Source organism: Sparus aurata, chromosome 18, assembly GCF_900880675.1.
Source record: "Sparus aurata chromosome 18, fSpaAur1.1, whole genome shotgun sequence".
Taxonomy (NCBI): Eukaryota; Metazoa; Chordata; class Actinopteri; order Spariformes; family Sparidae; genus Sparus; species Sparus aurata.
In genome coordinates, this window is record NC_044204.1 from 23,485,754 (window position 1) to 23,512,478 (window position 26,725).

At 42.3% G+C, this 26,725-nt stretch overlaps 1 protein-coding gene across 1 annotated transcript; it reads right to left on the reverse strand.

The window, feature by feature from the left end:
• Positions 1-11,943: 11,943 nt before the first annotated feature.
• Positions 11,944-26,666, reverse strand: cnot6a (CCR4-NOT transcription complex, subunit 6a). The gene is made up of 12 exons (XM_030395896.1): positions 26,517-26,666; positions 25,346-25,467; positions 24,340-24,526; positions 23,847-23,932; positions 23,645-23,749; positions 23,465-23,533; positions 22,288-22,445; positions 21,006-21,160; positions 19,219-19,373; positions 18,426-18,659; positions 17,131-17,333; positions 11,944-16,973 (listed from the first exon to the last, which is right to left on the reverse strand). Exons 2-12 carry the CDS (start codon positions 25,455-25,457, stop codon positions 16,758-16,760), a joined length of 1,680 nt encoding a protein of 559 aa, XP_030251756.1. The 5' UTR covers positions 25,458-25,467; positions 26,517-26,666; the 3' UTR covers positions 11,944-16,757.
• Between the last annotated feature and the right edge of the window lie 59 nt (positions 26,667-26,725).

A 26,725-nucleotide genomic window follows, 5' to 3' on the forward strand; every position in this document is an offset into this window, starting at 1 on the left:
GACAAACAGGTTGATGGACAGGCTGAAAGCAGAGCAGAGACAACAGACGGTGGAGTCACTCGTCGATACGGGGCACATTTCTTGAGCCGGAGCCGTTTACCTGGTCTGCAAAAATAGTCGTCACGTGATCTCTGCCACGGGACACAAAGGCGCTTTTCCCACAATTCTCCGGGGCTCACACGCCAGCTGCATCATTATCTCTTCTCACCTCAGACTCTTCTCCTCTCCTTCCATCTCTCACAATAGCTTCCTCTCTCTACGAATTATTCGTCAATCCCTCCTTGACAAAGTTGGTTTAACGTGCTTATAATGCCCTTCCCTTCACCCCGAGCGATGAGGAGCACAATCTGTCGCCAACCTTTTTTTCCTAAGACGGCGGTCCCGTTGTGGAGGGAGACCGAACACAGACTGCAGAGATCAAACCAAAGTCTGGATCTTCATCTCTTTAATACTGGATCTCCAGGGTCTCGGGCTCAGTTGTGCTACAATTTACCAACAACGGCATCAGAGTGATTGGCAGTTCTCAGGGCGGGATGTGAGAGAAACTCACTTGGCAGCGTCTTTTGTTAGCATACCGTACATGTCTCATCAGTCGTAACAGCAGCAGGGGGATCCAGGTTTGATGTTCAGGGATCGTCCGCTCACGCTGACGCAGAAGCTTGCCAACGACTCAACGTTGTGTTAATTGAACAAGCGCGACGGACAGAATAACAAGTCAAACGCTGATGTAATTTGTTGGTGGAGGAATTGAGTTTGAACTTCTCCTCCTTCCAGGCTGTTTGACCGCGAGTTAGCACGGGGAACACAATAAGTAGTGCTCTCACACACCACACGGATGGGCCGACGCGCACTCATTCACACGCTCGCCTTGAGGACTGCTGCTGCGGGACATAATGAGCCGAGCGAGATAAGGAGAAGTACATGATAAAGCAACAAAGGCTGCATAATGAAATGAAGAAGCGAATAGCAGCGAGCGGGCCGGCGGAGGCAGCTGTCAGTACCTCCGCGCTCAGATGTTGCCCTGGTCAATAACGATCGATATTCAGAGACAAATGCCTTCCAGCTACACACACACACACACACTGGCTGAAAGTCTCTATTATACACGCCCAACTCATTTGTCTCTTTACTCCTACTTCCTTGTCATAGCTGTCAAATCACAGTCCCTTAGTTGCCGTTCTTAGTTTATGCACATTCAGTTGCTCACCAGAGCTCAACTGATATATTAGCAAGGCAGACATTATCTGCCAGCTCAACTTATCACAGATCTATTGGTGTCAGCGCGCATGTCGGTCCATAAGGTAACAAAACGTTGTGGTACAGAAATGCAACAGAAAGATTCAATCTGAATGACTGATGAGTTTATTCATTATTTACTCGATGTATTGATGTCGCACCACACAGTACCTTTATTAATGTTTATTATAGTCCGGCAGAAATGATCACATAGCAGCTCTTCTTTTTAACGGGCTGTGTTTTATGTATTTGTTTTTCTCATCTTTCAAATGTCATTGTTGTCATTCACCAAATTGACAGTTCTCTTGTTTTTTCTCAAGCTTCCTGACAAATGTCCCAACATTCTTTTGTTACCATGCTTCATGTCTTCAGGGGGCCTATTGAACTTTGGTGATGTAACAGCATCTGCCTGTAGGGCTGCCTCTGTTTTTGTGGATGACCTTGACCTTTCTCTAGCTGTCTGCTTGACTCCTGATCGACGACTTTTCAAGTTATAATCACAAAGCGCTTATTCATTCACGATCATAATCATGTTTTTAAGGAAAAGAGATACTTTTTTTATACACCTTTCTACAACCTATGGTCCCGAGGTCAAGAGTGAATCTCCCTTATCATATTTTGTGTCGTATATGTGATCACAGCTCTTGATACTTATTTGATTTCCAGTGATGTTTCCTATTTAAAAGTTGCGTAAACATTTGCTGTGAATATTTTTTTGAATATGTTTGTTTTAACTGTAAAAAGTCAGGAGGTCACAACTTCCTAACCAACATTTTTTGGCTTGTGACTTACTGATAATAAATGGGTTTCTACTCATGACCCCTGTATCACGCAGGATAATGCACAGTGGCGTGCAGTTTCTACTATTTTATTTTTTCATTTGAATGTTTTGAAGTGGTTTGAAGATGTGAAGTATACAAAAAAATACAAAAAAGCAAAAGAAAAGAGAGAAAAGTCTGCAAATTAACACAATTTTATGTAATTTTATGAATATATATTGTAACTTCACATGTCTATACCTATAAGTTATCTTGCGAGGGTCCCATGTTGGGGAAAAAAAATGTTTTGCGTGATTAGGTTAAAAAAAAGATCATCAGTTAAAAAATCCAGCAATGGTCAAGCGCTTCTGCACTCCCACAAGTCAGAACGATAATATTTATAAAATATATGAATCTATGATGTGTCCTTCGCTTCCCTCCAACAAACTGTTTCGAACCCACGTGGTTGCGTATGAGCGTGAAGCCTCCTGAAGTCGTGGACGTGTGGACGGTCAGACACAATGAGATGAGTATCTGCAGCTCACACCAGACTGTTTTTCTCCCCGTCAGACCTCACCGACCCATCCAGCACACTCTCAACTCAGCACGCAGTGTTTTTGAAAACGTGTCAGCTGCACTTCCAAAGTATTCCTATAACATCCGCACTCCACATGTGTCTGTGTTCGACTGGATCTGGGCTGAATTATCGCTCAGGCTCTTAACTGAATGAGCTCTCAATATTTCCCTGTGTGTGTGTGTGTGTGTGACTGGATGTCAAAACTATGTTGTTTACATGCGAGCGAGAGGCAGACAGGCCATAACACAGACCGACAGCGGTCGCACATAGAGATCTGTAGATTTCATCACGCTCACCTGTCAGCTTCGTCGTGCTCCTGATGCAGCTGCAAACCGGCTTCACCGCAAATTTTTTTTCCCTGAATACCAAGAACTTTATTAGTTTGAGACACAAAAACACAGAGAGGGCATCTCAGTTCGCATTCGACATTGTCCGCAAGTAACGTCAGCGCGTTATTGATATGTGTGTGCGCAGACAGGGACCTTGTAATGAATGTGAGTCGTATCTGTGTTTAGGTTGGTTAGTATTTGGTCGGGGGCCCTCGCTGTCTGAACAAACGACATTCTGAACTTTTGAACCAGAAGCATGGATTAACAACTGACCTGGGAGCAGCTGAATCTGGGAAACTATAATTAAGGTTGATTAAAGAACATTCCTGGGGTCTGTTTCTGCATGTTAAGTGGGCTGCGGAGGTTGCAGCAGACAGGGGCCCCTATCGCGTGGGCAATTTCATAGCCGAGAATGAAAAACAGCGCGTTCCTCCGTCGCGAGCTATGCCACAAGGCGGCATGCCAAAGTGATCACAAGCATGTATATTTGGGGGAAATATGCAGACGCGACAGGCAGAAAAAAAAAAAAACCCTGTTTGTGTCCCATAGTGAAATGAACGGAGAGAGAAAAGTGGCTCTGAACACTTTGGAAAGCCAACCAGTCATTACTGCAATCATCCTTATGGCGTCCACAGTATAATTAGCTGAAACAGGCAGCACTGTACCTATAAATACCAGAGACTAAACAACAGTAAACAAAGGGACAACCGCAGCCAGCAACCTCTCACATTAGACTTCAGCTCATTCCCACAAGCTCTGACAGCAGCAGCAGCAGCAGCAGCTACAGGCAAACGGTCGCTCTGCTGAGGTCACCAGCGTTTACTACACAAATACCACAAGCTTCTCCTCCTTTTTCCCCCTCTTCCTCCATTTTCCCATCCCTTCTTTCCTCTCACCCGTCTCCTCCCCAACTTCAGACAAAAGCATGTCACTTTGCGTGTCACTCAGCATGTCATTTTGGTTTGGCCAGGAACACAAACCCGGAGTTAAAAACGTCTCCAAACTGGGTCAGAGGAAGCAGAAGCATCACATGTGAACCTACCAGGCCACATGTACATATAAAGAACAGCTGATTAGCAGACGGCAATATGTAAATACTTCAGACACTATTTAGTTCTAGTTTAATGTTTTGTTGTGTTCTAATGACCTGGTGAAATGACAGTTGCAAAGATTTGAACGTCATAAGATCGACTGTAAAGCCCACTGAGGAAATGTGATTTTGATTTTGGGCTATATAAATAAAACTGATTTGATTTGCTTTGATTCAAAGATCACTTTAGAGCAGGAGTGCCCAAAGTGTATCCTGTTTAGGGCCGAAACTGAAACCCAATGGCGAACCACAAAGCAAAATCAAGCACCTATTTTGGCGTATTAAGATGAAATGCTTCAAAGATCTAAAAGCTCTCTTAATTAACTGACTTCCTGTGCCAGGTGTAACTCTGCCCACCAGATTATAATGAATATTACGAGATCATGCATATTTAAAGAACACTTTTTAATCCTAAAACAACAAAACAGCATTATCATACTTTTTGTATTATTTGTAATTTTTTTGTTTTAGACTCTGCTTGAACTTTATGGGGGGCCAACTTTGGCCCTGGGCTGAAGTTAAAGTTGAATCTGAAGATTGATATGTTTTACAGACACACCTTATTACTTTTACTTTCACCTTTAATTGCGGCAGAAGCCATCAGCCATTGGCTGCTCTCACAAAGGTCAGCACAGGTGACGCCACTTTACTGCAAGTGTGGTCCGCTGGTTGCCTGGCAACCCCTCACCGTTGACAGGAAGTTCCTGCAGCAGGCTAAGAAGTTCTCACACTTCTTAATTACACTAATGAGTCCTAAAACCCGAAATTAAGTTAGCATCTCTGCACTCCTGATCCCCTCATCTCAGAGTCAATGAGGTTTTTTAATGGGTTTTCGGTCTGTGGTTAAAACAGGCTTAAGAGGCTTTCACGTTTTGCTCTGCGACCGAAAACACATCAGTCAGTTTTAATGAATTTTAAAGCTTCTGTGTGTCTTTGCAAAGGTGTTTGCTAACAAGTAGCTGAATTGAGGAATGCCATTGGCTTTTTGTCGAGGGAACCAGGGCAATGCTAATTTGTTAGTCTACAAGAATACATCATCCCTATCACAGATTAATAAGTGAACTTTAGAAGGGTTTTTTTCTAGGAGGATGTTGTTCCCATTTAGAAAGAACAGGCAACCTGTGTCCACCTGTTTCCGGTCATTATGTTTAGCTATGCCAGTTAGCTGCAGGGCTCCATCTTAATATACTATACAAACCTGATAGTGATAACTAATCTTCTCACATCACTCTCAACAAGCATCGAATAAGCATTATCCTCCAATATTCAGAACTATTCCTTTACTAAACTCACAATGGCTGGTGTGGTGGTGGTGGTGGTGGTGGTGGTGGTGGTGGGGGGGGGGGGGGGGGGGGGGGGACACTGTTCTGCCAGCGCACCTTCACAGTCATGATGACGCTGACATCTGCCTATCACTTATACCCTGATTTGAATGTTCCTGTTCTTGTGTTCCTTCTTGCAACACGCCGTAAACCAAGGCTCCTGCCACCGCTGTCTCCTCTCACACTCATCAGGCTTTGGAAACACACACACACACACACACACACACACACACACAAATAACAACAACAACAACAACAAAAAAACAGGAGCTGTCATACTCTGCTCCAGTCTTTGTTGGAGCCCGTGACCCACAGATGCCTGTGCACAGGCCTCGAGTGACAGACGAGTGCTCCCCAGCCACAAGAACAATTAGCACTGCCAGCGCTGGAGACAGGGAGAGGGAGAGGGAGAAGGGGAGAGAGGGGAGTCTGTCAAATGGAGGCAGCTCACTGGAGAGAGACGAAGGGTTGCGACCCTGCTCCGGCGCACTGTGTTCAGTCGCCAGATGCTCCACGCGACGAGACTTATTGACAAAAACGGAGAGAGAGAGAGAAACGGGGGACAGTGACAAAAAAAGTCCAATTCTCACATCTAATTTCAGGACATCCTTGGAGGAGACACACACACCTCTCCGTCGTCCTCCTCCTCCTTTCCTGCGTAACAGGCTGTTAAATCCTGAAGTGAGGAAGAGGAGAGGAGGCCATGGCGCACCATCTCTGACAACCTCAGATCATTACACACACACACACACACACACACACACACACACACTTACCCTCTCACCAACCTCACATTGTTTATTTGCTTAAAAAAAAAACCCTCATAACAGTGCAAAGTCTTGAGCACTCGCCAAAAAAATTAAAGAATTTACCATGAATAATTGCGATTATACCACAATCATCCAAACACTGACGAACCAGCAAATCCTTGCAAGTCTGACCTTTAACACTCTGACCACAAATAAACTCAGGAAACACGGCACATTGCATTGTTTTGAGAAAAATCAGGGCATATTTTTTTTTTCTCTCTCTCCCCCCCTCCACAAAATACGTGCTGTGAATTCCTGGCATGGCTTCACAGGCGCACAGCCTTGTTTTTCTGTGCTCTTTGTGGATAATATATGTCGGCGGTGGCAAGGGGTGCTGCGGCCGGCGGAAGGGGATTGTTCATGTGTGCACTCGCAGGCAGGTGTGCTCGTCGGAAGGTGCCTCCTCCATCTTAATTAAGCCCGCACGTCTGCCTGCACCGCTCCTGCCATCGGTTTTCGGAGAGAAAACGAGGCGACCTCGTGCGATTTAATCTTCTAAAGTTCTAATATTCATGAAAAAGATTCTCCTAGTTTGTATAGCCAGCGTTATGCAAGTCTGCTGGAAACATATTTAGGCCGGGAGTCCGTCTGCTCCGCGCAGACATTTTATGACGTTTTTTATGACCTATGACATAAACAGCACATCTTCAAATTCGTTAGAGGGGTTCATCCCGAATCATGGCAATAAAACTCAGCAAAGGAAACAGCTGGATGAGTCATAGTAAAGTCACTGGCAGAGGGAACTGGACAGAACATTAGATAATGGTTCAACAAGAAGGCACATTAGATAAAAACAGCTCAAGCTACATTTTGGGATGCATGTTTGAGCTCTCTGGTCTGGTGAGTTGAACCTCACTGCGCCACAGACAACAGGTGACTTCAGTTAACGCATCACATCTGGACGGTTGGGCCACCTGGCCACCCTGCAGGGAAAAGCAGTGACACATACACACACACACACACACACACACACACACACACACAAACACACACACACACACACACACACACACACACACAAACACACACACTGTAAAAAAAATCAGGCAGGACTTTTTTGCATATTTTTAAAGAAATTGTGAAACCTTCTTACAGTTATTTGGTCCAACTGTCTTGTCATATTTGCAACATCATTTTGCTGTTGTCTGAAATATAAAGTATGAAGCAAGTCATGTTTTTGGTTTTTTTTTTAGATTTTAATAAAGGTTGAATGAACTGTTTCAGTCCCTACCTACATACAATTACAACCACAAAAATGTAAAGTCCATAAAGTCAAAGCAGCAATACACAGACCGCCCTGTAGCTTTTGATGGCCAGCTGGGGGATTTGCCAGCGGCTAGTTTGCTATGTTTTAAGCGCTCTCTTGGCCTTTTAGACTTATAAATAGATAAAGTAACAGTTCAGTTAAATGCCAAAATGCCACAATCATAGAAACACAAGAGAAAAAAGCAGTCATAAATGTAATACTGTAGGTGTGTGCTTGGCTCAGGGGCTGTGTGCTTTGTGCTAACTGGATTAGCTTGGCTCAGGGACTGTATGCTTTGTGCTACTGACTCAGGTGGCCGGTGAACAACAGACTCAGCAGCCTCATGTCTCATGCACATGTCAGAAAACAATATTATCATAATGAACTTTAACAAACATCAAGCTAGTATGTTTGTCTTGGAAAATGCTGATTGCACTTTCCATTATTGTACCACAGCATTACGTCTGCCTTGTGTTCAGAGTGCAAAGGGCAGCGTGTAGACAGACAGGCAACCTCTCTTTCATATGGGCCGAAGAAGACGACTGGACTTGCTGATCAGAGGCCCGCATCAGTCACAGAAACTGGATATTTTCTTTTGTTAGAGGATTTGATGTATTGACCGCTGTGGGGTTGTATACAAATATAACAAAAATACTTCTAGAATCTATCATGGGATGAAGCAGTTGAACTTAAATCAGTTGACTTTGCATTACAGCAACTTATGAGAAGATTTTGAACTAATTAATGAAGCGCACAGCATGTAACCAGGGGTCAACGAAAACAATGACAGGAAAAAACATAGTTGGATGATGTCATGAAGTCGCATAGGATCTCGTTGCCTTCGGCGTCAAACAAGCACAATGAGCCGAAGAAAATCTGTCTGACGGGATGTAGAAATGTTCACGGAATAATTTTCACTCACGTTTAATCTCATTCGCCATCAGCCCTCCTCACTCTCTGACTCTCTCCCTGAAGTTGAAGCAACCCGTGTCCAAAGTGAACCCACCGTTACCTTGAGTGAAATGATCGCTGGGTTTTTGAACATCATTGGAAACATTTGGGAAAACACCACATTTTAATGTGGAAAATGTAAGGTGTTCCATCTTTAAATCGAGTTCAGTTAACTCAGTCGTTTTTGAAGCAGCAGGGACACTGACATTTTGACAACTTGTTTTACAGTGCACGTCCTCCATCCAGCATAACTCAGGTCTCACCTTCCTCTCTAACAGGACAAAACCACACCCCTCAGCTTTAACAAGAGCAATAAAACACACACATGCACTGACACAAGCATGTGTTGTTTTACAAAGCAGCATATGCTCAGGTGCCGTTCTACTCGCAGTAAAAGCTTCTGCCAGTTTCTCCGAATGGTTTCACTGTTTTCTTGGCCTTGTTGAGGGTTCACGCTTGAGGTCAGGACTGTCCTGAGGTGATCTTTGTAGAAGATTCTCAGGAAATTTTAGGTCTCGCCGCTGGCCCGGCCTGCTGTGTGCTGGCTGTCCCAGCCCTAGCAGGTTCTGCCTCACTTAGACGGACACAAAGCTATATTTCATGTGCTCATTTCTGGAGCTTAACAACTTGAATCCACAACCATGAAACCAAAAGTAGTATGCTGAGAGCGTGTTAGGGGGAGTTGGCTCGACATCACACAGGCGACTGGCCCAGTAGTCATGCGCACACACACACACACACAGACACACACACTTACACACACACACACACAGAAGTAAAGACTCACACACTCTTAGACACACTAGTGGGAATTCCAGAGGAAAAGGATTAAAAAAAAACAAGGATGATTGGGTGGGGGAGGAGGAGTAAAGGAGGATATATAGAAGGAAGAAAACAAGCAGAAACAAGAGAGGGGAGATAGAGAGAGTCTACATCTGCAAAGGACTTTACAGGCTTAGCATTCGTGCTGCCACGTCAACACTAGACCGATAGTTCACAAACACTGGGGTGAAGTCAAGACGAGTCTTTTCTCTCTACGCAACAACAAACTCCCTCGTTCTGTCTGACGTCCGCTCACACACACACATTTGCACATTTGGACAGCTGCTCCTGCAAGAAAATTCCACTGACAACAAAAAAAAAAAAAAAAAAAAAGTTCATGTCCTTAAGTAGGGAAGATTGCCTCTTGGATAGCCTTTGATATTCCCTTCCAACTTCCTAACTCTCATTTCAAACAGATTAACTGAATTATGGCAAAATGTTTTTGGTTTTTTTTCAAAAATGCTGCAGGTTTCCATCTGAGCACAATCAGGTGAGAATCATATTTGTTGTCACAGTCCATTTCAGGGTAATAACAGGACGCCTCGGGGCCCGTCGCAGTTCACACGCTCCCTCTGCTGCATCAGCGGGGCCTCATTGTTCCTCAGCTGAATGTGGATCTGTTGATAGTTGTTTTTGTTCTGCATAACTTCATATCATTTTATCATCATTTGTTACCGTCTCTCCTTTGGGCATCTGTTCATGAACTTTTACTTTCCACTTGTGCCTGAGTCCTGCGCTTGTGAGATGACGGCTCGCATCCCTGAAGGTCTGTTAATTGGTGCCCGCCTCATGGACACAGCTGAGGCACTTTTTAGTGTGGAATTCCGCTGCGTTCTGGGAAAAAAAAAAAACGGACCAGTCCGGCCGTTTGAGGAAAAAAGGGTGATTAGTTTGAACAGTCAGCAAACAGAAAACAATACAGTTCAGTGAATACCACATTGATTAAAGGCCAGTTGTGCATTCCGACCGGCACTATGTTGTTTCGCGGCAGGCCGAGCATGATGACAGGGGGGCAGGTTAACAGAGCGTCGGACTGTCTGTCAGGGCAAACTTTTTATTTCGACTCAGATCTGGAGCTGCACGTGCTGAGGGGTTTCATTTTTAGATGAACCCTCCTGTCGTCTTGAGGTTGTCGTGGCCTAGAGACTTTTCCTGAATTGACCACTCAGAAACGGAACCGCTGCTAGGCTTAAAATTAAAAGATAGAATTGTCCAAAAATGAGGATTTGGTCTTTACCTCCTCACCCTCACGCTGGTGGAAAGTCGGGTGAAGTTTCGTGGTCTGCAAAACATTTCCGCAGCGCCACAGCGAAAACAGCGTTGCAGCATTTTCCTAAACAACTGAAGCAGATGGGGACTTGTTTTAAAAATGTCAAAGGAGAATAAAACAACACTGGCGAAAACAAAAACCACAGTTTTTTTTCCTGACTTGTTGAATGGCAGATGTGTCTTCATGCAAAATTTATTTATGATTGAAAAATTCAATTAAGAGGCTTCATCAGTGGGGTGTGCCAGGGCAAGGTGGGAGTACTGAATACAGAAACATCAGGAGAGCTAATCTGTCAATTATGTTTTTGATTCAACTGCAAACTGTCTATAAAAGGGAAGAATTGCATGCATCACAATTGTATTTTATGTAGTATGATGTTGAGGAGCTAGAACCTGTGGATGTTTGGCATTAGTAGCTACGTGATTAATTACATTAATTATTTTATTAAACAACTTAATTATGAAAACTATGGCAGTTTGGTCTTACGTTGGTCTTCTAAGAGATGAATGGATCATCTGATCATGGCAGCGCTGCTCAGGTGAAGTTTCAAACACCACTCAGATTCAATAGAAACACATTTATTTACTCCACTCAGAACAAACAAAATGTCCTGTTCACTCTCCTGGCATTTGATAACCCTTTGAGTATAATTACTGCACTCCAAGTAAAGTCGACTTCCTGTCTCACACTGTTCCTGCTCTCTCTAAATTCCCCTTCAGCTGATGTTATGAGCCGCCGGTGACTTGTTCAGACCTGGGAACTCCTTCAGCAGATGACATGGACGAGGATCAGCTCTGAGTGCCTGTTCAGAGGCGATCCTCTGGCTCCACCGTGTGTCCGTGAACGTTACCGCACATAGCTGTCATCCCAAGGGCTATTTTAGGTATTAAATGTTAATGTTAAACTTTATTGATCCCCAATGGGAGATTCTGTTTTCATTTGCCGTCCTGGACGAAAATCAAAAGGTCAGCCTCGGCTACAAAACGGCGCCCGTGGCGCCACTAACGCTTCAGTGTGCTGCTGAAGGACCCTTCAGGGTGCAGAGTGCACTCGGCTGACACGGAGGCCTCAACCAAAGACGGCCTCTCTAGCACACAAGTTTGTGTCACACAGAGCGGTGAGTGTGCAGGTTTTCACCTCACCCACATTTAATTGGGCTGCTGCAGAATTGAGTTGGAATTATTATTAAAAAAAAACAAAAAAAAAAAACCTGCAGACTCTCGGGCCTCATATCACAGCCTCCGCCAGCTGTTTGACACACTTGGATCTTCAAACCACCACACAATGCTCATACCGACACTCTGGAAAGCTGCACTACTGGGTAAAAAAAAAAAAATGTGAGGGGATGTGAGCTAGTAGTCGGTTTGCTTTCCCAGCATTTCTCCAACATTGGAAGAGGCTGGAGAAAATGAACGCTTAAAGAAAATGAGAAAGAGAAAAAATAAACAAGGAAGCAAAAGGAGGCAATACAGGGAGAACAGATATAGAATTTATTTTCAATATCCATTTCAAAAGAATAAGAGGTGACACAGCTTGAAACAGATAATATAGAATTTATTTTCAACCAGAAGTAGGAAAATACATAGGTAGGTGTAAAGGAAACAAGCAAGAACCTGTAGTCAAACAGAAAAAATAAAATAAAATCAAAAAGAACAAAACTAGTCCAAAAAGAATCGAGAGGACGGCTAAGGGGTACAACAGAAAGCATTGTTTACCATTCAGTTTCTTTTTAAAACAGTATGTGTGGATTTGAAAACAGCTGCCTTGATTTCTCATCTGGGTTAATGGACATTCTACAACATTGTGCAAGTGTTTTTGTCGTTATTATTCTTTTTTTTTTTTTCCTTTTTTTTGCTGGTATTTCATGAATGGTAAACAATAGTTGGTCCAGTGCATAAACACAGTGACACAGATCAATATATGTACTCAGCTCGACTACAGATAGACAATCCTGATCATTGAACAACTACCACTAGATCGGCAGGGAGGAGGAGTAGATGAGCAAATATACAAGATGGATGATGAGAGAGAGAGAGAAACAGAAGCATTAAAGAAAACGGTCTAGAGGGTTGAAGACGGAGAGTTGAAAAGGGGAAAAAAATAATCAAATAAACGAACGACCACAGATGAAATAGCTACATTTTCCAGATAAAACATTTAAAAACTTATTCTGAGTGTGTCTGAATGTTTCTGGGTATTATTGCCAAGGTTTTCTCTTTTTTTTTTTTTTTTTTGGAAAAGGGTGCATTCAAAATGAGGAACCAAACTCTAAGCGCGAATATGGATGCAACGTGTTCATGTGATTCAAGGAAAAGGACGAAAAGTACCTTGCTTTCCTTACAGCCCTAACATTTCATGAAGACTATGATTTGGATAAAAAAAAAAAAAAAAGAAAAGAAAAAGTGACTATGAACTACAAGAGAGAACTGAACTACAAGCAGCTTTGGTGTGCACCGTTACAAAGAGATGCAGCCTGGGAAATCACTCTACGCCTACACAAGCCAACTATGAAAAACACAAATGCAACAGTGGAAAGGTACAAAGCCAACAACGTGATCACTCGCCGAAGCTCACAGGGTGACATAAACTCAGCGCCGTGATTTTGCCAGACTTTCAGTCAGAAGCCATAGTTTTAACAAGAAGAGTAATGAAGAGTCGAGGGGTCAACAACAGAAAAGATCTACATAGTCAAATCAGTGACTATCAATAGTAGCTAGCTAGTGTAACAGATTTAAAACCACTGTGATGCACAAGAACAGAGTGAGATGACCAGAAGTACTGCAAATCATCACAGGACCAGTCTAGCGACCAGCGGCAGGTCATTAGCTTAGTCTGACAAACACGTTTTACACCAGTCAGAACAGTGTTCTCTATACCGAGCTGCAGCCACTACCAAGACAGCTCTGCTGCCCTAAACCTACAGGCACTAGCACTCTCCAGCTAGTGCCATGAAACATCCAAAATAAAGCTGATAAGTAACACAGAAAAAAGGAAAACGCAAAAAATGAGTATCCCTGTGCTGAAAGTTTGTTTTTTTTTAGTTTTTTTTTGTTTAACCAATACCAATGATGCAGGTACTTCTCTGGATAATCCTTCATTCTACGAGGCTACATGGAGAACATTCAACTCCTCTAATCAACCCATCAAGACAACGTCTCATCATGATTCCTACAGAGGATTTGGTTTGTGATGGGAACAAAGAGTATATGGAGGAAAAAAGTAAAAACAAAATGTCGCAAACATAACACCATCATAGAATTCATGATTTACACGTCAACAAACACAATTCAATATCTTTTTAGAAAGGAAACATGAGATACATCTTTTATTCACACTTTACAAAAAAAAGCTAGCCTTTAAATCTACTACAATACTAATGCCATTCAGAAAAAAAAAAGAATAATCAAACTGGACACATTGGTTTTCATTGAAAAAACAAAAGAAAAAGGTTAAAAACAAACATTTGGGGAGAGAATAAAAGGGACAAGAGACCTTGATCTGAGGACTTTACTTATACATCCTATTTTCTTGCTTCCCTCTTGCTTTAAAATGTCATTTCAACATATACATTAAAGTAATGTGATGTTTTTTCACTAATATGACGGAACAGGGAGTGAGGGGAGCTGCATCTGAATCTAGTAAGTGCTCATCTTTATGTCGGCTTTAAATAATCATCTTGCCTCTGACAGATTTCACTGGTTTGTTTGGGGTGTAATAAACTCGATTCAAAGAGACGCATGCTTGGCTTTCAGAGAGAAATAGCTGAGCTAAGTGCCCCTCCTCCCTTGTTTCTCCGAAAGCAAGAGCAAATTGGGCCTTCGACCGTTTCCAATACAGAGGTAGGGGGTCCACAGATGGCACTATAGCTGCAGTGACAAGGGTAAGAGAACTATACAAAGTGGTCGAGCGAAGGGGTTTTCAGAGACACAGCTTGAGTGAAATAGTGGACAGGGAAAGTCTGAGGTTTTAGAGAGGGGTGAAGGGTGATGGACAGACTTAAAGAGATTTAAAATTCATGGCCAGGGAAGGAGCTATGGGCTGTTTCGGGTGGGGGGGAGCTGTGCTAAGGTACAACGAGAGAGCAAAAAAAAAAAAGAAAAACAACAACCAGGGAGTGTGGATTCAATAAAGATAAGACATCCTACTCATGTTCCTTAGAGGAGAGGGGAGAAAGCATACCTGATTACTAGAGAGCTCAATGAATAGGAAGGATATACACATCATCATAACATTGTCACAGCTCATAAAAAAGGAAATCAACATTAACAAAACCCAATAAAAGGACATAAAATCTTCACAAATGTCTCAACAGTATTTAAAAATAAAAGGAGAAAAGGTTGTTCGGGCGTTCGTCATGTGTAAATATAGTGCAAGACGACAACTGCTACAGTGAGGCACGATGTTTTTGTTGTACATGTGGGGTTTTTATGGAGGTTGTATCAGTCACACGCCACTAGTGGGAGTGTGTGTGTGTGAGAGATCTATAGATGAACAGATGCGGAGTAGTCGCTGGTGGGCTGCGGCTCATCCTTGCATGTCCTTTTTGTTGTCTGAACTGATGGCAGTAGTGTGGATCAATGGCTTTGTTAATGGGCGAGAAGCAACAGGCAGAGTTTACTCAGTGTCTATTTACAATCGCAGCAATATGCCGGCAAACCAAATACAACAGCAGAGAGAAAGGGGAGGAGAAAAAAATACAAAAAAATAAAACAATACTGATACATTAATTACAGTTAATCTCTAAGGAGTGCAAAGTAGTGACAGCGAACGCCTCGAACAACCTCTTCTTACGTCTTTTGTACAAGCTGGTAATATCAATTCATCTTAACATTAACTGGATAAAAATTTAGCCATATTTTACAATACAATCTTTTTTCTCAAATCTGATCATAATTTACTCTTAGTACAAAAAACGCCAGAAAACAGGTCTTTTGTGGTTCATATACAATCATGTAAAGACTGAGTCTAGATTTTCTATTCTGTACAAACACTTGTGAAAAAACCACTGCTTTTGTGAATGGAACTTATGGCTGGGGAAAGTCACTACTGGCCTCAGAGACAGTGCTACAGATCTGCCTGCAAATTACCTGTGTTGTGTGTGTGTGTATGTGTGTGTCTGTTTGTGTGTGTCTATGTGTTTAAGCTTGCATGTGTGGAGTTGGATGGCAACTCCAGACAGTGAGAGGAATGCTGGTTTTACTCCTGTGTTATCAGCCATTACTCGCTCTCTCTGCCTAAAAGCGATCAAGACAAAAAAGATTTGTGATAGCCCCCTCATCGCTTTGCCCCTCAGCCCCTTGACCCGCAAAAAAACAAACAAAACAACAAAACGTTGGTACGTGGGGCCGCATGAGCTCCTAAGCACAAGACTAGCCTAACAACTATACAAGCTGGGGTGAAAAACAGTCTGGAAACAGGATGGTAGCTGCCCTCAGTTTCTCACCATATATCTTCCTTCACAAAATACCACTAACATACCGCCTATGTGGAACAGGGTGAACGTAGTTCTCGGACGTCTGTTTCTTGAGGCATCTGTGGGTCTTGGTAGCTAATGTACCAGGGCCGGGGTCAGAGGTGTAGACTATCTTTTAGCACCACGGGAGGCCATGACCACACAAAAAGGCCTCAGCACCACAGAATGACAGCAGGAAATCTCACCTTATACGAGCTGCGCTACATCCGCCTCCAGGGACGCTTGACTACCAGCTAAAAGCTTAACCGCCGCCTAACCCGACGACTCGACAAACATCCTTGGGAGACCGAGAAAGTACGCTGGCTGACCCGAGTACAGGGGGAAAACAAGCACAAGCCGATCATGGAGGTCTGAGACTGACAAGTCTGCTGTCTTTGCTGGTTTCAGATTTATACAGGACAGACAGACAGGCAGACCATCAGCTATGGATCTCTCTCAGGTGAAAGTCATCCCCTTCAGCTACTTCTAAGTTTCCCCTTGCTCTTAAACCAAACAGTGCCCCATGTGACAAATCTGAACGAGCTACCATCCCCTCTAGTGTGAAAGACAGAAGCAGAGTGGGTGGGTGGGTGGATTTGAGGAGGAAAGGGAGTCCAAAACACAAAATGATACACGAACAGGACCGAATCGAGCAGTTAAAAAAATAACAAAAAGAAAAACAGAGAAAGAAAAAAAGAAAAATATAGAATATCTATAACATTATACGAAATCCCTGTCGGCCAGACCTCACTGTACGAATATTTTACAGGTTGTGTTTTTAGTCTTCCCCCTCCATTGTGGCGGAGGAGAAGAGCTGGTAGTGGGAGGGAGGAGGGTTGGAAAGGGTGAGGGGCTGTGGTTGCAGCTCCCCTCCCGGTGGTGTGGCAGGGACTCACTACCTACGTGAAGGCATATGGAGCCCATTGATCTGGGGGGGCACGTTGAAGAGGAGCAGCTCCAGCTGGGCGAAGAGGGAGAAGTGGTCGGAGGGGATGTGGGGATGTGGGCAGCCGCTGACATTGTTCTCAACGAGCCAGTGGGGGTCCAGGGGGCCCAAGATGCCCAGCACGTTCAGGTGAGGCTTGGAGTAGAAAATATAGTCGATGACACCCTGAGGAGAGAATAAGACGGGAGTTATCCTCACAGAAATGTGTTTATTGTAAAATTGTGCAAGCTGGCTTCTTATTTAACAGACTATACATTTCTGCCTCTGTTTATACACAAGCAACATCATTAACCAGAACAAACACAAACGTCAGTACAATCACCTTGAAGTCGAAGGTGTAGTTGGTGTAAGGCATCAGGCCGTTCTCGTAAGCGCTCTTCAGCTTGAAGCCGTGGGTGATCATGCCGTTGGACGAACTGTTCTTGCCGTTGCAGTTGAATTTGGTCAGACAGTCACTATAACGAAGCTCCTTGAAGTCCTTGTGGGTGCAGTCTACTCCACCAGAGCTAAGGTACTCCACCACGCCTAAACAGAGTGGAGAGATGAGAAGTCATCAGAAACAAGAAAATGTCAAGAGGCACTTGAAGATCCCGACAGACAAAGGCAAGTTTGTTCCTACTGTTAAACGGGCTAAGGCACAACCTTTGGATACTGTTAGCAGTATTAGCTGCAACATGAATGTGGTTATTCAATCAAACTGCAAGTCATGCATGTGTATAGAAGCAATGTTGTGCTCTTCTGACGTATTTGCAAGAACACAAATATCAAAACATATTAAGTGTAATATTCAAGTTCCCCTCTCATGTGAGCGATGCAGTAAAATTCAAGCAGGAAAAAGCTTGAAAGAATCTTCAGGACATTTTCACCTTCCATACCATAGATCTGTGTGTACCACCCAGGTAGATTTGGCAACTAATTTTAGCCAGTTTTAATTTTAGTTTTTAATCCGGCATTTTCTTACTAGTGGAGGATCTGCCCTCACTCAAGCCCCTGGGGGGTGGGTTCAGAGTTGAAGCCAATTTTTGTAGGATGAACTTTAACTGCAGCATCATGTGATGCCCTGTGGCTCAAAAATACTTTGTCCCATAAGCTAAATTGCGGAAGAACAGGCAAAAGAATGATATATGTAGAATGAGAATTGTATGGCTTGGCCTTTAATTGGTCTCAATATCCTGCGCTCAAAAACATGCAAACCCCGAAAAACAAACTTATATTTCATATCAGGAGAGACTTCTCTCATATTCAACTTGGCAGAACTGGAAGGTATGTTTTTGGAGTTTTAATTACTCAATTATCAAAATTAATCATTTAAAGACTAATTTTCTGCTTAACGCCTCAACTGATCTTTTCAGCTGCACAAACTAAAGGTCAGGGAGCCATTCATTCCCATTAGGTCTTAAGATAAACATTCTTTGTAAATAGGGCTATACATACTATAATATATCACTGATATTGATAGAAAGATATTTTAAAAACTAATGGTCAGCAGGTTGAGTTATGCTTATTTCCTTTTTTTTTTTTTTTTAATTAAACTACAAAAGCAGCCATGAAAGACAAAGAAACAATGATTATATATCATCTCTGTGGTCAGACAAGACAAAGCTTCACATTACTTACCGGAATCGGGCAAGGAGTTGAGGTCAGCGCACAGCACCAGTGGAATGGCATTAGTCTCACCAGAGACGGAGGACAACTTGAGGCTGCGTGTGGCCTTGTCCACTATGTTCTTCACCTCTGACAGGAACATCATTGTCTGGACCAGCTTGACGTCAGAGTACTCTGGGTCCCAGTGCATGTGGGCGTTTGCGATCAGGATCAGCTGCTTCTCCATGCCGTGGAGTGTCTTTCCAGCTGAGAGGAGGGGGAAAAAGTAAAGTAGGCAGGTTAAATGTGCTGCCCTAAGAACAATTATTATATATGCACCATGGACTACATCTGTTCAGGAAGCGCTGGTCGATCTTAAAAGACTGGAAGTACTGCCATGTGGCTGTATACCTCAGGAGCAGTCAAGTTGTAGTTCCAGAGCTACAGTGATGAATAATGGTCAGAACATTTTTTGCAGGTTGATGACCTTTGAACTTTTGGGTATAACATATCATTACTTCATAATTATATCCTATTAGATTATTTAAGGATAATTAAATTAATCATATGACTTGTTGAGTAATAGTCAAAAATATGTTTTGTGAGGTGAGAGGGACCTTGACCTTTGACCACCAAAATGTAATCAGTTTATCCATGGGTCCAAGTGGACGTTTGTGCCAAATTTGAAATGAAAATGTCGAACTGTTCTTGAGACATCATGTTCAGAAGAATGGAGCAAAATCATAATGCCTCCAGCCGCGGTTATCACCAACTTGGATGCATAAAAAAATACATAAATCATAAAATAGGGCGTGTGTCTACTCACAGGAGACCTCCATCATTTCTTTGCGGACCTCGAGCAGTACAGCTACTCCGATGTTGTCCTTGGTCATCACCCTGTTCAGCATAGCCTCTGAGCCCTCGGAGTTCGCCATCGCCAGCTGGTTGAACTCCACTGTGTGTTTCTGCACCGCGCTGAACCTGGAGATAAACAGAGCAAGATGAGAGAGAAGCAGCGTGAGCAGTTGTGGGAATAAATGAGGGATAACAAGCTGAAATTTGTCTGGTGACTTCTAATTGAGCACTCTTCCCACAATGGCTCATGGATGATGACATTTATTTTCCACATTAGTGAAGTCATGCACCAAGATAGCCAATTAGAAGGGGTGACAACTCAAATTTGCATCTTCCTTTAATGAAACGCATAAGATTCACAATGATTTGATTGGGATGGATTATTTTCAATCAATTCAATTCATATATAAAATAAACAGTTCAATTGTTGTCTCTTATCAAAGAGATTAAAAAGTGAACTGATCTGTATTTTTCATCTTCGTTTTATACACTATGGTCAGACTGATTGCTTAAGATAATGTTTTGATTCGAAACAGACCGAGTAGTTTCTTTTCCCACACCTTCTTCTCTGTCAATACCAGTCACCTACATTACCTACAATGAAAATTGGGTGCCGACAGTTCAGTAAAGGAATCAGGTGTGTGTGTAGTAGAGGTTAATGTAGCCTTGGGCTGCTAGCCTCAAGTAGAGATGAGGCGTAGGCTGGTGACTCACTTCTTTCCGACACCTCCAGAGTTTTATTGTTTGTTAACCTTTAGTCCTTCAGCCTCACTGACTCAAGTGACATCTTTAGAGGAAGTTCATGCAGACTCCACACATCTCCTCCTGGAGCCACAAAATGATTCAGACACACTTTTTTTTTTGTTTGGCATCTAGTAGTACTCCCCATGAACTGTAAACACACTGTAATGTCTACACTCATAAGTGCTACCCTTTAAAGTAAATCAAAACTGAACTGTTCGGGAGTGACTAACCACAACGGACACATTCTGTAATTTTAACTAATTTTAAGTTCTGTTGAAAACATCCTACAACTGTCACGGTCTGATGGGTGCCGCATTTGAAAGTATCCCTTTAAAATCCGATCCAAAAGCACACCCTTGGTTTGTTTTCAGTGTAAACGAACTATGAAGAGTTTCTTATTGAAGCATAAAAGCAGAGCAAATAGATAATGACAGCTTGACACATATTCTTTACCACGGTGAGTTCAATGTCATCACTGTCTGAAGGCGACAATAAAAACCTCACCGACTTTCTCATTTGCTGAGTAATCAGACAGGTTGGACAAGTCAGCAGTGGTAGCTCCACCCAGCTGATAAAAGCCTCAACAAACTAGACACAATATACACACACACACCACAATCTAAAAATAACACTGGTTATATTTCTCAGTGTTACAGATTGGACCTGGAGTGGAAGCCTCACAATGAAATTGATAATAATAGTTAATTAGCCAAAATTATTGCATCTGTTTGATGAAGCAAGCTTTGTTGCGCAAAAACTGTATTAATCAGCTCTTGCAACAATATGACAGTGCAATCCAATAAGGAAAATGTTACCTTTTATGGTAACGAAGCTGTTAACTGGATACCCAGTAGAAGGAAAAACTTCTCCATCCATCCATACACATCAACTCATAATAAAGATTCACCAGATTTGGTGATATGGATGTTTAGCTGCAACATGTGAAACAAGTAATTTAAGGTCCTACTAAGGCTCAGCAAGCCACAGTTACAAAATTGTATTGTAGCTACATACTTTTCTGTCTTGTAGAAAATTGCACAGCCGTCCACGTGTTTACGATCCACCTCCGACATCGTCCTGGCTCGTGACTTTGGACTGAAGAACCCGTCGTATCCCTGCTCCTTCAGCTCAGGCAAGAAGAAATTGTAGTACTGCTCCGTCTCAACCTCCTGTTGTCAAAAACAAAAAAAAATAATAAAGTGAATCAGAGTGGACAATAGGAAAAGTTGTCAGTCATGTATGTATACCAGAAAGCCCCTTTCCGGAAAAAAACAACTAAAATGTCATTCAGGACAGGGAAGAGAAGGTGTCCGATATGTTTTCATTGATATGACACACACCATTTGCACGAGGTGAAGCAATAAAAATATTCACGCCTGAAAAAATATTGCACAAACAGAAGAGCAGATATAACACCAGCATCAAGGCAAATGTGGGGGAGTAATTCTGCATTGATGAATACAAAGACATCTGTATGCAACCGATCCTTCAGTGTTCTTAAAGAGAGAGACATTAACGCTGCTCCTTGTGACATGGATCCATTTAAAATCAATTTTCTTTTTTGTAATATTTTATGCTATTTTAAGTTTTTATGAGATTTCACTGTAGAGAAAGACAACTATCTGGATACAAAAGCACATTGAAACTGATGGAGGAACCAAACAATACAGATCAACCAAGATAACAGCACCCTCCCACAACACACCTCATGAAGCAATTATACAAAACTTTCTGACCTATTTCAGAAAAAAGAGAAAATGGCCACACATCAGTGATCAAAAGGGAGCATTTAATGCCAACTTTCCAGGTGTTGGTTTTATTGAGTTGTCCCCGCTGCCACCACCCAACTCACATTATTTTAAACTTTTATGGTTATGCACTGACATGGGGCTGCACAGTTAATCACAAAATAATCTAAATATGACAAAGTGCAATATGCAAATTTGCAATTATTTTATAAAAACGTAAAATGTGTCACAAACCAGTGTTTTAGTGAAAAGTTGTAGTGCTGCAGAGATGCTCTGGCCTACAAAGCTTGTTCTTCAGATGTAGTTGAACGTGTTTGAGACCGTGGGAAATACCACATCAGCATGATTTTACTGGTTTTTCAATGACAATGAAAATTGTGATGTAAAACTCATCATCCACAATATTCATGAATTATAACGAAATTGAGGTATCTGTCAAAATAATCGCAATATCACTTTTTGACCATACATGCAGCCCTACCCTGACATTAAAAGATTATAATAATTTCAGTGAAAACATATACAGGTTCTTGACATCCATCTCTCACCTGCAAACTGATGATGTCTGCATTGCAGCCCATAATCTCCTGCATGATGTTTTTTTTCCTGTACTCCCAGTTTAGAGCCCAAGAGGGGCAGTAGCCATATAGCTGTCGTGTGGCGTACTTATCACACAGTACATTGTAGCACATCACAGAGAACAGTGCTGAGGGGAGACACACAAAAAAGGGCAAATCTTAGAAATGTAGAATAATCTTAAAATTTGACGACCAAAGTAAATTCTGGTTCTGTGCCGTTTTCTTTTTCCTGTCTGTAAATAGCAAACATTCATTTTACGAAATGTTTTGTAAAGAAGATAAACTCCATGTAGCCGTTTCTATAATACAGGATTTTAACAACACACACAAACTGATATAAGACATACAATTTGATGAACAATGAATTGTTGAAATTTAGTGTACTCAAAAACATCAGTATTTGGAGGCATTGTGCAATTCTGAATTTATCTATATAAACAGTTTTAATATACATTTTAAAGTAGTGCTAAACTAACACTAAATGTGTTTTCATTCACTTCTCTGGCAGTGAGTTGACAAATGCACTGCTGAACCTCAGCCAAAAGTAAATTAACTTGGATGTTGGTGTGCTCAAGATACAGTACAGCTTTGTATTATTTATTTTTTAATAAAAATCTAAAAATGGATGCCCTCAGCATTGTATCAAAGAGTCTTTGAGTACCTTGAAAAGCACTATATAAAATAAATTATAATTATTAACGTCTGCCTGGTGCTGAATATAAATTTTTTCGAGGAATTGTATAAAAGTTAGAAATTCTAGTATTGTGACAAACACAACTGCAATCATATTAAGTGGTAAACGGTATTGAGTCAGTCCAAACAAAGTTACCACCAACAAGAAACACAGGACTACTGCTCAGTTTGCAAAAATGTTGGAATTGTTAGGTTAGCTCAGGTTTAACCACAGGAAGTGTGCACGTCCTACAGAGCAAATGTCAGACGTTTTGGTACTGGGCTAAGCCCAGCAGTACTTAATCTGCTTCTTACTACTCTTGAATTGTACTTTAAAGTTGCTTTTTTTTTTTAACGCCTTTATTGGTTCTTTCATTTTATCCCTGAACAAATACAAATGTAGCTGACAGGGAAGTTATATGTATACCAGCTGCAACAATATTTCAAGGTTTTGTTTCATGTATGTTGTTCTTACCTGAGGGCCATGTCCGGTCTGGGTCTTGGAGTGAGATCCATGACCGAGCTGGGGGCTGCTCTGTTGGTACTGAGCAGAGGGGAGGGGGATTATTTCAAATGGGTTCTACATGGAGGCACATGTCACACAATGACTTCAACAAAGTTAGAGGCACAACTGCCAGAGAGAAGGGGGACTCACTGCGTTTGATAGCCCCAGCCAGATTGTCTAACAAGTAGTTGAGCAGTCTTCGCGTGCCATCAGGTTCCTGGTAGAGGCTCATAATTTCTTGTGCAAGTGGGTTTCCTGGTGAAAGAAAAGCAAAGTTGGCTGAATCACTGCAAAGAGAACAATGGGATTTCAAGGCTGGAATGGCTACAAAACACATTGATAAGCCACTCACCTTTCAACCCCAGTGTTTGTAACTGAAACAGTTTCCCCAATTCAAATGGCAGAACCCGCAACTGGTTGTTATTTAAAAGCAGTTCCCTGTTGAGGACACAGTGAAATGTGAGCATTAGAAACCAGCCCTCCTGAGAAACGACCATCTTTATTACCGTAAAAAGCATTATTTACGACAGTGCTGCCATCATCAATGTCAATGGCACACGTGTCAACATTAGTGATTGTTAATTCCAATAGGTGGACCTGAATAAAAATGAAAGCCGAGAAGAAAAAAAATGCAAAATCTGAATCCAAAAGATACCTGCCCATTTGTAAAAAATAAAAAATAAAAATAAAAATAATTAAATAAAAAACGCACACTGCCATTAGGTGTGGCAACCGTGTGGGGCGCATGCGAGTGCCAAAATCACATTCAAGGCCACTGCTGTGACAGCTACTCCCTTCCATGGTAACCCCATTAGGAGGCTCATAAACAGCCTAAAATCACCCACCTGAGAGACACCATGTTGCCGAGCTCTGCCGGCAGGCTCCTGATCTTATTGGATGAGAGATCCAGGTACACCAGGTTGTGTAGTTTGGCAATGTCTGGCGGGATGCGTGACAATGAGTTGTCACTGAGGTGCAGGGCAGTGAGGTGGGTGAGAGACCACAGGGCTGTGCTGAGACTCCTTACTCGGCCTGCAGGGACAGTGGGAGAAGGACACAGCAGAGGATTAAGGCCCAGTATTCAACCATTACTCCCCTCACACCAGAGGAAACATTTGCAAATAATTTGTTGCACATTGGGGCAAACATGTAAACATGGGTTGACCGATTTCACAATGATAAAATGATGCTTGAGCATAGTTTTTGGCCTAGATTATTTTAAGAAATATAGAATAGACCAGAGACAAACAAAGTCGTGTTAAAGCTGTCGGCTTACACCCATCAGGTTGCATCTCAGGTGTAAGTGAATTTCACAGTGACCCATTTTAAATCCTGTTAAACACAGTTTCTGACTAAAGCTGAAATGATTAGTCATTTAAACAATAAGTCAATCATTACAAAATTAACTGGCAACAGGTGTGATAATTAAATTTGTGAGCTGTAGTGGCTGAGATGTATTGGTCCCAGCTTGTTGTGGTTAAAATGTGGATACATTTTTCATTTTGTTTGACTTTTCCCAGATCATAAATATCTTTGGGTTACGGACCGCTGGTGAAACAACATAAGGAATGTCACCTTGGACTGTGGAGAACAGTGATGGACTATTTTAAGACAATTTAAAAGGTCAAGCGGTTAATCAGTAAAGTAATTGGCAGATTAATTGATAATGAAAACAGTCATTAGCTGCAGCTCTTTCTGGCACTGCCAGGTGCAGAGCTAAGGCAGTGGACACAGATGTCCCATCTGAAGACTTAAGATCCGGTCATTTTAGCATGATTAAGCTCTTGGACAACCTCACAAAATGCATGTGAACATCACCTTCTTAACTAGGAGCTCTCTGACAATACTCACCGCTGATTTCCAGCTCAGCCCAGTATGACTTCTTCCCGTTTGCTGCCTCCTCGCTCGACATAATTGTGTACATCCGCCTGGGATCCGGCGGATCATATTTTTCCTTGGGCATTCCTATAACACTACACAGACAATCGTGGATTAAAATGTCATCCACGAACAACAGTAAAACACGTCCCGAATTTTCCTAAATTGTAAATCAATTTGATTTTGTATTTTTCTATGTACTTTAGATTCTGTTTAAGAAAAATCTTATGAGCTAGCACATGTATCGTAACACGCGTTGTCAGCTACACTGAATTTAGCATTTACAGCTTACAAAGAGCCTGATTTGGACACAGTTAAGGGAACACGTCGCTGTCGAGAGTAAATGAAGCGATACAATTATCAGCTGAACAGGTCGCTAAGAAGGCTTTGATTTGATTGGAGTTAACGTTACATAACAATCAACATTAAAACCCCAACGTGGTGCAGTATTTTCATCGCTTAACTACCGTGTAAACCTTCAATCAGTCAGAAAGTTTATAATGAAATTGCAATTCGAAAAAGGAGTTTAAACAGCTAAAGCTAAGATTAAACGGGTTTTCCTCTCGCTGTCGCTAACTGATTAGCCTAGCTTAACCTAAATAGGTAGCTATCAAACTACACATAAACGCTAAATAGCTAACGCTAGCTCGCTTGCTAACTACAGAGATGTGAAACGAACACGCAAAGTTGGTGACATGAGGAAGTGGCTGACTTTAACGCCCTGTCCGAGCGGGCTGGCACAAAAGCTGTAAACTGACATTAAAACACAGTGTACAATTGTTGTTTACATAATAGCAAAGCACCGACTTGCGCATCAACACTAGGCCACGAAGCAGCGCATTAGTTAGCTGTCGCTAGCTAGCCTCCAGCGGCGAGAATCACCACCGCTGAGATAAACATTGAGCGAACGGGCTCACAGCGCGACACAATGCTGGGTTTGCGAGCAATTTGCGAGCTGTTTAGCTTAGCTCGAGTTAGCTTGCTAGCTCAGAGCTAACAGATCCCAATTATTCGAAGCTGGTCGACTTCCTACTGAATTAAGTCCTGCGTCGGAAAACGGCCGCGTTGCTTTGAACATCTACGAAGGATTGCGGTGAAATAAGCGATAATAGTTTAAGTGAACAAGAAAGGATACCGTTTTTACCTGCAAGAGCATACCAAATCGCGAGGACGACTGCGTGTTCTCTTTTGTTTTCTAGCTACTTCTCGCCCGTTTCCGCTGCTGTATCATGGCGACTGTAAGGATTTTTTTTTTCTCTGCCGATAACAGCGCTCGATCCTATTGGTCAGCGTGCAGACGGTCCTACCAGCTGTTGAGGCCGGAGTAAATACAATCCTTCAGATGATGAGTGA

Bases quoted from the DNA above. Each gene is read 5' to 3' on its own strand.
- cnot6a (XM_030395896.1), bottom strand. From the start codon at position 25,457: ATGCCCAAGGAAAAATATGATCCGCCGGATCCCAGGCGGATGTACACA. The intron at 23,534-23,644 runs GTGAGTCCCCCT...CCCTCTGCTCAG, and splicing joins GGCTGGGGCTATCAAACGCA to TACCAACAGAGCAGCCCCCA. The intron at 17,334-18,425 runs GTAAGTAATGTG...CACTCTGTTTAG, and splicing joins CAACTCCTTGCCCGATTCCG to GCGTGGTGGAGTACCTTAGC.